General features: G+C 50.6%; 1 protein-coding gene across 1 annotated transcript; it reads left to right on the top strand.

Annotated features, from left to right (window-relative positions):
* The first annotated feature begins 424 nt into the window (after positions 1–424).
* On the top strand, positions 425–11,050 carry MMP8 (matrix metallopeptidase 8). The gene is made up of 10 exons (XM_044260608.1): positions 425–669; positions 2,662–2,906; positions 3,536–3,684; positions 3,763–3,888; positions 6,585–6,746; positions 7,095–7,212; positions 7,905–8,038; positions 8,562–8,715; positions 9,389–9,492; positions 9,655–11,050. The coding sequence occupies exons 1-10, from the start codon at positions 544–546 to the stop codon at positions 9,753–9,755; spliced, it is 1,419 nt and encodes a 472-aa protein (XP_044116543.1). The 5' UTR covers positions 425–543; the 3' UTR covers positions 9,756–11,050.
* Positions 11,051–12,808: the final 1,758 nt, after the last annotated feature.

The following is a 12,808-nucleotide window of genomic DNA, read 5'->3' on the forward strand; positions in this document are numbered from 1 at the left end:
CCCAGACGCGCTCTCCTCCCAACAAGGGTGGCTGTGTGCAGAGCCGTTCGAATGGGGCCCCCGGGTCCCAGGCTAATGACGGCTCACCCAGCCATGCCCCTCCATGAACCAACACAGCCCCGGCGATGGCCCTGACTAGAAAACGGAAGCCACAGATAGCGGCTGACCGTCTCCTTCAGGAGTAACCCCCCGTGCCTTCTCCTAGACCACACTGTGCAAAAGTAAGTCTCTAACCAAAACCCCAAAAGCAAAGAATAGCAATTTGCGCTTATTTTTTCTGTTGAAAGCGACCCCCACCCCCCTGCCCCCCGCCAGCCGGTTCTGGAGGACTAAATCACGGGAACGTTGCAACAGCGACGGAGCGTAATTAACCTGTGTTGCTTCACATTCCCGATGGGGCAACTGTTGCAGATGCGGCGGCTTTTATAAGGCACCAGAAGAGAGAGCAGTGACTGACCCACTATCTGGGGAGCTGGAAACACCCACAGCGGACGGGACCCCTCCAGGAGGAAGGCCAGGAGGGCAGCGTTTGCAGAAAAGGCCATGTTCCGTCAGAAGACGTTGCTTCTCTTGATCCTCCTGTCCGTGCAGCTCTCCCAGGCCTTCCCAGTCCCTGGGGGGTCCCCAGAAGAGGCGGACGCACAAGAGATGGACACACAAGTCGTTCAGGTAAGCGAGCTCTCCGGTGGGTCGGTGGTTGACATGCTGGTTCTTAGGCAACTGTGTAGCTTGTTTCTACTTTTTTTTTTTTTTTTTTTTTTTTTTGAGAGAGATCACAAGTAGGCAGACAGGCAGGCAGAGAGAGAGGAGGAAGCAGCTTCCCTGCCGAGCAGAGAGCCTGATGCGGGGCTTGATCCCAGGATCCTGAGATCATGACCCGAGCCGAAGGCAGAGGCTTAACTCACTGAGTCACCCAGGTGCCCCTTGTTTCTACTTTTTAATTAAATCAGCCTGAAAGAAGGTATGTGGGTACTCTGAGCTCAAACATCTCATTTCTGGGATCTGGAGGGTTCCTAGCTGGAGAGCCATTGAGAAGGAATGGTTTTATTTTATTTTATTTTATTTCTTATTGTGGCATGTTAGTCACCATACAGTACGTCATTTGTGTTTGATGTCGTGTTCCATGATTCACTGTCTGCATATAACCCCCAGTGCTCTGTGCCATCCATGCCCTCCTTAATACCCACCACCGGGCTCGCCCATCCCCCCACCCCTGCCCCTCCAAAACCCTCAGCCTGTTTCCCGGAGTCCGTAGTCTCTCATGCTTCGTTTCCCACTGACCCCCCCAACCCGCCCTTCGTTTTTCCCTTCCTCATCCTAGTGTCCTCCGTGCTATTCAAGAAGGAATGGTTTTAACTATAAAACTAAGTGGTTTTCTTTCTCACTCACCTAAGATTCTCCCCATCCGTTATATGCAACCCGGGTCCTCCATGTCTGGTGGTTTCTGTACCGACTGTCTCTGCAGCCAGAAACCTCAGGGGAACCAGGAGCGCAAGGACAGGCTTTTAGAAGGAACTAGAAGTCAGTTCCTGGTACGATGAGATTTCCTATACCAGATTCTGTTTCTAAATACACATTCATAAATGTTTATAAAGCAAAACCACTAGTTATTTTTCATCATTACACGAAAGTCAGGCCAAATTTTGAAGAAACACCAGGGAATGCTGTCACGGATTTGCCACGCGTCCTTTCCTTGGCACCGCAGTTGTAGAAAAGCATTGTTCTTTTTGTCTTGTCCTTTCCGTCTTTCTTAAATCCCTCTCACAGTGGGAATAGTAATAACCCCGGGGCCAACAGCGAGGGCTCCGCCAGTGCTGGCCGTGTGGGGGAGCCCCCCTGGGCGCCTTGTCCCTCCTCCCTGCAACCCTGTGAGGAGCTAGTTCTACTCGCACTTGAGAGACCAAAGTGAATCTTAAGCCCTTTAAATGACGTGACCAAAAACCGTAGCAGAGCCAAGACTGGAGCCCAAGCCTCTGAGTCCCACAGGTGGGAAGAGCACAGAAGTGCCTGTCCTGTGTCACCTGCCCGGTGACAGGTGTTCCCAGGCCGCTTGGGGCGAGAGAGACCACTGACGTAGCCCCTTCCCCCCACCTCTGCGGCCTGAGCAGGGTGGCCCCTTGCAGAGGTGGCGGATGGGGAAAAGGCTAGTGTCCACGAGGGCACTGCTCTTCCTGAGACACCATCAGTTCTCATTTGGGAAGCCTCAGGGACAGTGGGGACCCACATTGTCACCTTGGCAGTTTCCTTATCTGGGCGCGCCCGTGTCTTAGTGAGGGGGAAGGAACGTTCTCTACAGGAGCAGGAAGACGGTTAAAAGAGAACCCGCTTCAGTGCAGCTAACACCCCAGACATCCGCGCGCACCAGCGCCCCTTGTTCCTTGTAACGAGGAGCCAGGCTCCTGCCTGCGCACCAGCCCTCCGCGTGGGGACGTGGGCCTCGTCCCTGACGAAATACCTGCTTTTGTGTATCAACACTAACCGGAACGCGAACGGAAGGGCTGTCCTGTCCCTGCTCTCTCAGAGTGGCCCCCGAATCCGTGCTGCCCTCCCGCGGGTCGTTAGCCAGTCAGGAGTCCGCGGTGAAGCAGAGAATGTGTGGGATGCCCGGGGAGTGGGCGGCGGCGCCCCAGCAGGGCCCCTTCCGTGTCTGTCTGTGCCCAGGATTACCTAGAAAAGTTCTACCAGTTACCGAGGAGAGGCCTGCGGTCGCAGAGGCAGAACAGCCCTAGCGTGATCGTTGAGAAGCTCAAAGAGATGCAGCGCTTCTTCGGGCTGAGCGAGACGGGGAAGCCGGACCGGCAGACGCTGGCAGTGATGCGGAAACCTCGCTGCGGGGTGCCCGACAGTGGGGACTTCATGCTGACCCCTGGAAACCCCAAGTGGGAACAAACCAACCTGACCTACAGGTGAACGTTCGAGCCCAGAGCCCGACAGGGGTGTTTGTCAAGGCTTTGTGACAGGCCGGCCGCTGTCCCAGGACGCGGGTTACGTGGGAGACAGGTTTCCCTGCCCCGGGGCGGCCAGAGCTGGTGTGAAGGAGCAAAGACCCCACGGGCTCTCCGCCCCCACAGCTTGACGCTCCGGTCCTCCTCCCCCAGCAGTCTCAAGAGGACAGGGCAACATTAGGCGGTCTCTCTATGGACCCCACTGAGGACCCCACACAGCCTCACTCGTTGCTGGGCAGACCAACCTCAGTTCCGTGCCTCCTGATCACAGCAACGGTACCCAGGATTGGTTCAGTACTGTGGTTTGCCAAGATCTGGGCTGAATACTTAGCATGTCCTTAATCCCCTCAACCCCTCTACGAGCTACTATTCATGATGCTCTTAGGAATAAAGACACTGAGTTTAAAGATCAGGAATGACCTGTCCAGAGGCAGGTCTATCTGCAGCCCCAACTCCCGTCCCCCTCCCGCCCCAGACTCTCCCCACGGCTGGTTCGTCACATACACGGCTCCCTCCCAGAGGGAGCACCATGGTCTGCTGGCAGCCGGCCTCTAAACCATGAGTCCTGCTCCCATGTTCTCATTTTTAAGGATTATTAAGTACACCACACAGTTGTCAGAGGCCGATGTGGAGGAGGCTATTAAGAAAGCCTTTCAAGTGTGGAGCAACGCGTCATCCCTGACCTTCACCAAGACCTCGCAGGAAGAAGCAGACATCAAGATCGCTTTTGTCCAAGGAGGTAGGCTCGTTGTGCTCAGATTGTCCCTCCTGGCTAACCCGGGACCCGGCAGGGACGCGACAAACTGTCTTATTTCAGATCATGGTGACAATTCTCCATTCGATGGACCCAATGGGATCCTGGCTCACGCCTTCCAGCCAGGCCAAGGTATTGGAGGAGATGCGCACTTCGATGAAGATGAAATATGGACCATGAATTCCAGCAGTAAGTTAACCAGGATGGGGTCAACATGCAGCTCCAGATCAAGCTTCCCCCCACCAGAAGCCCCTTATGTGCGTGTGCGTGCGCACACACACACACACACACACACACATGCTGAGTTACTGTAACCTTTCACACTCACGTGGGCTGATCGTTCTAAATTTTTGAGATCTCATGATGCTAAGTAAATTTAGGTTTTAAAAAAGCCCAAAGGCTAATTATTCACCTTGCTTTCCTAGGACAGCCATCGAAAACCTAGAGACCGTGGCTAAATCCCGCCCTGTCCTGTTCGCATAAAGTTTTATTGAAACAGGGACGCCCTTTCTTGTTTTTGTACCATCTATGGCTGTTCTCATGGTTCAACAGCAGAGCTAAGTACTTGCTATGGAAAGCACGTGGCTCACAGAACTAAAATGCTATCTAAACCCTCACAAGCTTGGGGGCCGCTGCTTCAGGACTTCTGTTTCTTTGTAATAATCTGAAATTTAATGATGTTTGGAGAAGGTCCTTATTTTGAAATCCAGAAACAACCGGCTTCATTGAGAAAACTACCCCACTCAGAAAACAGCCACCCTATTTTTTGTTGAGCTGTTTCATTTCATGGAGCTCGTTTTTGGTGGTTGTTCCTATGGGACAAACCGCCCCTCTCAGGAGAAGACTGACCATGAGAAGAGTCAGACCATGTGAAGGAAGAACACGTTAGAAAATAGGAAAGGAAGCTTGAATCTTTGCTTGGAGCCTGCTCCTCCCTCCTTTTTCTCAGTCTGTGTTGTGAGCATTTGCCCGCCTGAGTCCTTGCGCTAGGCGTGGGATTAGCCAAAGATAAAGAACATTCTGCAGGACTTTGAATTCCTCTTGCCCGTCCCGCTGGTGCACGTGGTTGTCCCCTCTTACCTGAACTAAGTGACCCAGATTCCCACCTGGGCTGTATACCTCCAGTTCTGCTCCAAGCTTTCCCAGCACCGCAGCAGAATTTACACTGGGAGAGCCCGTGGTGGACCACGATACCCTCTGGTGTAAACTTCCAGTATTATGTTTCTGGACCACGTAACATCTGGATGCCGTTCCTTGGCATCGAGGGCTCATGGGAGTTGGTGAACATCCCTTGTCCTGTCTTCCCGCCCCCCTGCAGCAGCCATGCTGCGCACACACTGCTCCCACGTCGCACCATGTGCCTCCCGACCACCCTCTGTCTGCTCACACGGCACCCCCAGACCTCCCTTCCAAAATCCCTCCCTGCCCTGCCCCACGCCACCCCTGTCTCGTGTTTCAGCCGGAAGTGAGGACTTTCTGCTCAGAATCCCAGCAGCCTCTGTTTCTCTTTCTCGGCCGCTCTGCTCACTGTCCTGCGCCACTCACGTCGTTGAGCTACAGCTCCCCTTCTGAGCTGTGCTGCAGGACCCACCCCAGAGTCCCTCACAATGTGCTCCAGCACTCAGAGAGGCTTTTGAGATCCACTCAGAAATGCAAAAATGCAAGGATGTGAGGGTCAAGAAAGAACGTCTTGGGGCAGGGGTAGAATTTCAGCAGGCTAGCTGTCAGCAGGAAGCTGGGCGCTGTCGTCAGGGCACAGGTCTTGCCATCAACCTGGATTTGGCTCCAGCTTGACTGCTTACCGGTTGCAAGACCTCTAACAACACACCCAAAATCTGTGGGCTTCAGTCCCTTTACTGCAGAAATATTTCTAAATACTTGACTCAAATGTGGCAAGGACTGAATCGTATCGCACGGCCCTGCATGTCGAAAGTGCTCTTTTTTTTTTTTAATTTTTTACTTTTTATAAACATATATTTTTATCCCCAGGGGTACAGGTCTGTGAATCGCCAGGTTTACACACTTCACAGCACTCACCAAAGCACATACCCTCCCCAATGTCCATAACCCCACCCCCCTTCTCCCAACCCCCCTCTCCCCAGCAACCCTCAGTTTGTTTTGTGAGATTAAGAGTCCCTTATGGTTTGTCTCCCGAAAGTGCTCTTTTTTAAGAGGTGAGCGTGGAAGACAGGGCATGTTGTGTCTGCGGGATGGCCGGAGTGAAGAGTTCCCCTCTCACAGCAAGTCCTCAGGTGTCCGCCGGGCCAGTGAGGGGTCCTTGCTCTCGGCCAAGGAGCTTGGGCTCTGTCTGACCAAAGTGTGAGCCTTGGAAGTCGGGTTCCCAGCTGGGGAAGGCACTGTGCTCCTGGAAGCTAAAGCTGGGGGGAGGAGCAAGTGTGTCTCTTTCCAATAAGGGGGGAAGGAGGAAGGTCCCTGAAGCTGCAAGGAGAACTAGGAGTCCGGGAGGAGCTGGTGCCGGTTGACAGGGGTCAGGGAGGCCAGCCAGGGCCGTCTGTATCTGGGGCTGGTCGTGACCCAGCAGGGCTCTTCTCTAACTGAAGGGTGAGGGCCTGGGGGGTTGAAGCAGGCAGTGGAGCCCCACAGGACGACAGAGCCCCCTGCCCTGCCCAGTCCCTTCTCTCGGGCTCTGGTCCACACCCGTGCAATACCAGACTCCTCTGATGAGGAGCTTCCCGCACCCAAACCCCGAGCTCCTACCTTGATGCATCCATCTCTTCAGGTGCCTGAAGGGGAAATGCCGGAGAGAGGCAGGGCAGGCGGTTTCTCGGCTCCGCTGGCCTGGAGGCCCTGTTCCCCGAGGTCCTACTGTCCCCGCCCTTGCCCCCACGTGGAGCCCCTGCCTGCCACGCACGCTTGCATTTCAGGTTACAATCTGTTCCTCGTCGCCGCCCATGAGTTTGGCCACTCCTTGGGGCTCGCGCACTCCACGGACCCCGGAGCCTTGATGTACCCCAACTATGCCTTCCGCGACCCCAGCACCTACACCCTCCCTCAGGACGACATCAATGGCATCCAGGCCATCTACGGTGAGGTCCCTGCCAGAGCCCCGGGCACCCGGGGAGGCGCCGGCTTGTCTGGGCATCCTTGAGAAGAGGGACGGGATGAGGAGTTTGAAGCAGCATGTGGGGAGGGGGAGGCACGGAATTCGAACTATTTTACTTCACTATTGAACCTGGAGCATCTCTGAAAACCACCGTTCCGGTTTAAGGTAACTTGAAGAGGGCCACGTGTACGGTGGCTTTGATCCCTTGTGGGAGGGTCTGGCAGGCCTTCTCGTCCTGTGAAAACCCTCCGCTTCCTGAGGAGCGTCCCACATACTCCAGCAGTCACACTGGACGGAAGCTGATAAAAAGTTTGTTTTGTTTTTTTTTAAGGTCCTTCAAACAACCCCATCCAACCCACCGGACCGAGCACACCCACAGCCTGCGACCCCAGACTGACGTTTGATGCTATCACCACCCTCCGTGGAGAAATACTGTTCTTCAAAGACAAGTATAAGATTGGACTATTTCTTCCTTGGACTTAATTTACCAGCGTGACTTAGAGCTGGCTCTAATCGGTCCCCAGGGGACACATCGCGCCTTTTCCTCTGGGTCCTGGGCTTCTGCAGCCCCTTGTGGGCTGTGCTTTCTGAGTAACTCGAAATGTCCCGGAAAATTTAAAAAAAAAAAAAAAAACCGCAAACACACGTAAACATTCAGATGTGGGTGAGAGCGTGGGGACCCGGGCTCCAACTGCCCGTGGGTTTACCAGACACCAAAACCTCATCCACTCCCGCCCACATTCAGTCCAGGGAAAGGGACTGAGCCCAGGATGCGCTGGGGCAGATCACCTCACGGGTTGGGGTTTTCAGTCTTCCACGGGCTGCTTAGTGACTGTGGGATCAGGGGTGGATTTACTCTTTTGCTTTTGCTGGAAAACTCGAAAGAATCTCGGCATTCTGTAGGAACAAGAGCGAGCCTTGCCGGGGCGTGTCAGGGGGACAGGGCACATGTGATCCTAGAAGGTCACTCCTAGGAGCTCCCCTAAAGCCTGGGAAGCACCCCGGAGGTGAACAGCATCATGCATGTTGGCCACGGTGCTAGAAACTGCCCCTGGGACGGGGTCCCACGGTCCCTGCAGTGTCAGCAGGGTGGGCGCAGGGGTCTGGGGACGCTGCCCGCTCACAGCCTGTGCTCCACTAGGTACTTCTGGAGGAGACACCCTCAGCTGAGATTAGTCGAACTCAACTTCATCTCCCTCTTCTGGCCGTCCCTACCCGACGGCATACAAGCAGCCTATGAGGATGTGGACGAGGACCTTGTTTTCCTATTTAAAGGTAACTACCTACAGTTTTCACCCTGTTTTCGTTGTCCCCGAAGCGAGGGGAGGATTTCTTTGTGGTCCCTTCCGGGCTGAGAGGAGCTGAGCCGATGACGGCATGTCACCCTGGCTGGACTTGCTCAAGAGACCTGGGCTGGGTCGGGACCCGGCCACTCACTGCTCGGGGAGCTGGAGCAACTCTTCTAACCTCAGCCCTGCTTTCCCACCCCATCCCACCCTCCTCGTCCAGGACTAACAGTGTCCGAGCCCCCGTGGCTGTAACAGCATCTCTGCTTCGAAGGCTCATGACCTGATGGAGTCCCCAGCCAGGAGGCCCTGCTCGTCAAGCTCAGAGTTATTAGCGGGGGCTGGGGAACCACGAGGGCTGATACAGCCCAATGAACTTGACTGCCTCGGTCTTTTCAAGACTTCTGTTCCGTTGTTTCTGTGATGAATTTACACGAAGACCAAGAAGTGATACCACATGATGTTGCAGAAGCAGAAAACTTTATCTAACGTGTGGCCCGACTCGTTGGCAGGTGGCCAGTACTGGGCTCTGAATGGCTATGACATTAAGCAAGGTTATCCCAGGGACATCTCAGACTACGGCTTCCCAAGCAGCGTCCGAGCGATCGATGCAGCTGTTTACTACAGGAGAAAAACCTACTTCTTCGTAAATGACCAGATCTGGAGGTAAGGCAAACTGTTGCTTCCATTGGAGGTGGACATCTGCCTGTTTACTGTCTACAGACCACTAACAAGCAGCTGTCTGAAGGTTCTAAAACCTGGGTGATCTCGGATAGGCATTCTTTCTCACAAAATGATCGATGTTGCCATGGCTTTGGAAAGTGTCATTTTTATAAAATTAAAAAGTCTTCACGATGGTATTGAAGATTCTATGTCCAGAAACAAATCAAACCTTGAAAAAGCCCCGGGAAGGGAGGCAAAGAAAGAAACTGATTCTTAGGAGATGAATTCTAACACACTCAAGAGAGCCCACAAAATGTGGGGGCCACACTGGACTTGTTACCTCACTACTGGGTGTGGGCAGGGGGTGAAAGGAAGAGAGACTGACTGTGTACCGTCGAGGAAGTCTCAGAAGAGCAGACCCTTCTTTCAGAAAATAACATTATGCCAGCCATCAGAAGCCTGCTTCAGTGTTGATGCTACCGCATATTCTATAAACGGGATTTTGTACCCTTAGGTAGAGAAGTCCGCCATTCTTAGGCCCAGGACATAAGACATTATGAAGACCGAATGAGAAAGTATGTGTGAGGACACTTCATAAAGTATATGTAATTTAAAGAAAACTGTTGTCGTCAGATACTTTACTGATTTTAAAACATGGGATTTTTTTTTTCATCAGATATGATAACCAAAGACAATCCATGGAACCAGGTTATCCCAAAGCCATAGCGAGTATCTTTCCAGGAATAGAAACCAGAGTTGATGCAGTTTTCCAGCAGGATCGTAAGTAAAATAATAATAATGATGATGATGATGATAATAATAATAACAAATTTGTTTAAATTTTTAAATAGCACATTTGCATTTAAATGTTATGTTCGAAACAACTGAAAACATCTGAGATCTAAAAGCTAATTCAATACTTTTTTTTTTTTTTTTTTACAGATGTCTTCCTTTTCTTCAGTGGACCAAGATATTACGCTTTCGACCTTGGTGCTCACAGGGTCATCAGGGTCGACAGAAGCCAGCGATGGCTGAACTGCTGAGAAAGCCAGAGCCACGTCACACCTGCTTGCACCCCCTTGCTTCTGCAGAGGGAAAGCCCAGTTTGTACAGCCATTTTCCTGCATCCTGTTTATACTTTTCCTAACATAAGTAATGCTGTTTGCTGTCGCTGTCCTCACTGAACCTGCCTTCTGGGAACATACATCTGGAGCACCCGTTGTCTCCAGGTTCCTCTGATTCCATCTCGAGAGGTGATGAAGCTTCCTTGTCACCTCAATATCCACTCTACCAGTACCGCTTACCTGACTTTTGCAATGCTTGTGTATAACCGAAATCTCCTTTCCCTGCTCTATGCAGTTCAGCACTGGGCTTTGGGGAAGTGTAGAGACCACGAACAGCATGAACAGTGCCTCTCGCCTTTACTGAAAACATAGTGTTATTCTCCACCCTCGGAAAAAATACTGTGGATCCGTGTTGTGGCTTGAATTGTGTCATCCCAGAAAGAGAGGCTGAAGCCAGTGATAGGTACCTATGAGAAGACCTTATTCGGAACTAGGATCTTTGAAGGCAGCAATCAGGTAAAAGGAGGTCACGCAGGAGCAGGCTGGACGAAAGGGCTGGGGTCCTCGCACGAGGAGGAGCCACGCAGATATGAAGTCAACAGAGATACGCGAACATAGAGACAGACCCACGAACGGCGCACCCGCAAGCTGAGAATGGCCAGCAACCACCAGAAGCCAGGAGGAGGCGAGGAAAGATCCCTCCTCGGACCTTCAGAGCAAAGAATGTTATCCTCCCCACAGCTTGGTTTTAGACGTGCAGCTTCCAGAACTGGGATCGAGCAAGCTGGGCGGGAGCCTGCGGTGCTTCCTTCCGGCAGTCCTGGGATATCTGAGAGCTTAGTCAACAGGAAAGGACAAAGTTGAACCCTCTGTGAGGGTTTCTGTCACCTTCCCCAACAAGGAGGAAAAGGCGAGGTACCACATTCTCTTCTGTCTCTGCCCTACTCTGTCCTTTTAGAGTCTAAGTGAGTCCAAGTGAGCTAGTGAAGGGACCTGCCGTTCCTTATTTCTTCTTCTCCAGGGATACACAGGAGGGCACACTCTCCCCCCAGGAAGATTTACTGCACAAACAGAACAGCAGTAGGCACAGAATTCAGTGAATCCCATTACATTAAACTAAGCGGCGATGGATACCTTTGATAGTGGTTCTTTTCTGTCAAGAACTTTAGGGCTCTGGGACCATAATGACTAATCCAGATATCAAAAATCATTAAAATGTAATATTTGCAGTTGCTAAACTATAATGCAGCTTATTACTCATTAAGTAAGCGAATTGTAGAATATATGTATTACTAACACTTTCTATTTCCTTTTTCTGTTTTTAAGTCTCACAGATAATTTAGTAATTCAGTACCTTACTCTGGTTCAAAAATTACTGGGTTCGAAATAAATATATTAAGTGAGTAACTAGTGATCTGTAATTTCTGAAGATGTTGCTGCCTAGTTCATATAAAGTAGAGAGACGAATGGCAAATTTCACTATATTTGAAGTTCTTTGTTTTCTTGTCAGAATTATAACATTGACATTAACTTTTTAAAAACTATTTCCATTCACAAAATACTTTGGAAATACTCGATTTCCTTCACAGGTTCCCTCAAATATGTCAGCACATTTTCTTCTCAATTTATTTTATGAGATGAGAAAACAAACTTGGATATACTATCATTTCATTCATTCACTCATTCGTTTATTCAATAATAACTCGTCACCTCCATGTCCCAGGTACTGTGCTAGGGAAAGTGAGAGAGAGAGAGAAGGCATTCATTGCATCAATGTAACAAGTGCAAACATTGGAGTCAAGTTCAGACTCTGCTATTTTCTGAGACATCTTGTGTCCACTTTTACAGGCATGAAGATGGGAGATTCAGAACACTGGCGAGTTATGCTAGGTTCTTGGCCCAAACCTCATCTATATACACATTGTTGAGATGAGAACTGAATTCATAGTATTTCTTTAACCATATTTCAGAGAGTCCTTGAAAGCGAACCACAATAAGAAGTGAAACAACTCAAAAATTACTCCTTTTTAAAAGTCCTCTTTGTGTGGTGTTTTCTGGCTGTTACACTGACATTTTATGTGAATACAAGAGCTCCAAGAATCTGAGCTCAGAACTTAAGTAATGAGATGACTTTTTACCTTGGGTTAAATTTCTTCAAAAGCAAAGCCAAACTCCAGACCTTGGTGTGGTTATTTTACTGGGGACACGTTCCCAGGAAGCAGGAGTGGGGCAGCGGGCAGAGTGAGTAAGAGGAGAAAAGCCAACACAAGGGTGCTGTCGAGGTTCTATGACAGGCAACAGAGGCTCGATGCCAGCTGGACCTCCTGAGAAGCCTACCCAACACCTTTCTTTGTTGAAATCTGGAAGGGATAGGCGGCTGGGTATTTGCCCATCCGTTCCCTCCTGCCTCGGGTGGGTCTAGGTAACACTTGGGAAGAAGGCAGAAGGCATGCCAGAGATATCTCCTGCATCTTGTTGATGGGAAGTTAAAATGTTGGGAAACTGGGGAAGTCTTCTCTGGAGGATTTTAGCAGCCCCAGGAAGACGACTTTAAGATACCGACACTGACCTCTGTTAACACTTTCTCCCCCCTCCTTTGTTGGGACAACACCCCAATTTCACTTGTGGTCACGATACATCCAACGAATGGAATACATTCTGTGCCCCTGCTGGAAGATGCAGCCAGTGTTTAATTTCTTGCCAAAATGCATACGCAGAGTATCGTGTGGGCTTCTGGAAAGACACTGGGAACTTGTTTACTCTGCCGTCCTCCTTCCTGGTGCCTGTAACACACAATGTCTCCAAACATGTAAAAAAAAAAAAATCTTCTAATATGAGAAACAGGCACCCAGAAAGAAACTTTGAAGAAATAGAGACATTTCTGGGAGCAAAGCAAAATGTCAAGATACACTTAAAAATACTATACATTATCAAAAGATAGGGCATATTCTACATCCAAAAACCACTAACAAAATGCAAGAAAATAAATAAAACATTCAGAGAATTAGAAAGAACTCTTGGAAACTAAAAAC

Source organism: Neovison vison, chromosome 7 (assembly GCF_020171115.1).
Source record: "Neovison vison isolate M4711 chromosome 7, ASM_NN_V1, whole genome shotgun sequence".
Lineage (NCBI taxonomy): Eukaryota > Metazoa > Chordata > Mammalia > Carnivora > Mustelidae > Neogale > Neogale vison.

Coding starts and splice junctions, on each gene's coding strand:
- MMP8 (XM_044260608.1), top strand. CDS start 544: ATGTTCCGTCAGAAGACGTTGCTTCTCTTGATCCTCCTGTCCGTGCAG. Junction 7,213..7,904: donor ATACTGTTCTTCAAAGACAA/GTATAAGATTGG, acceptor GTGCTCCACTAG/GTACTTCTGGAGGAGACACC. Junction 8,716..9,388: donor GTAAATGACCAGATCTGGAG/GTAAGGCAAACT, acceptor TTTTTTCATCAG/ATATGATAACCAAAGACAAT.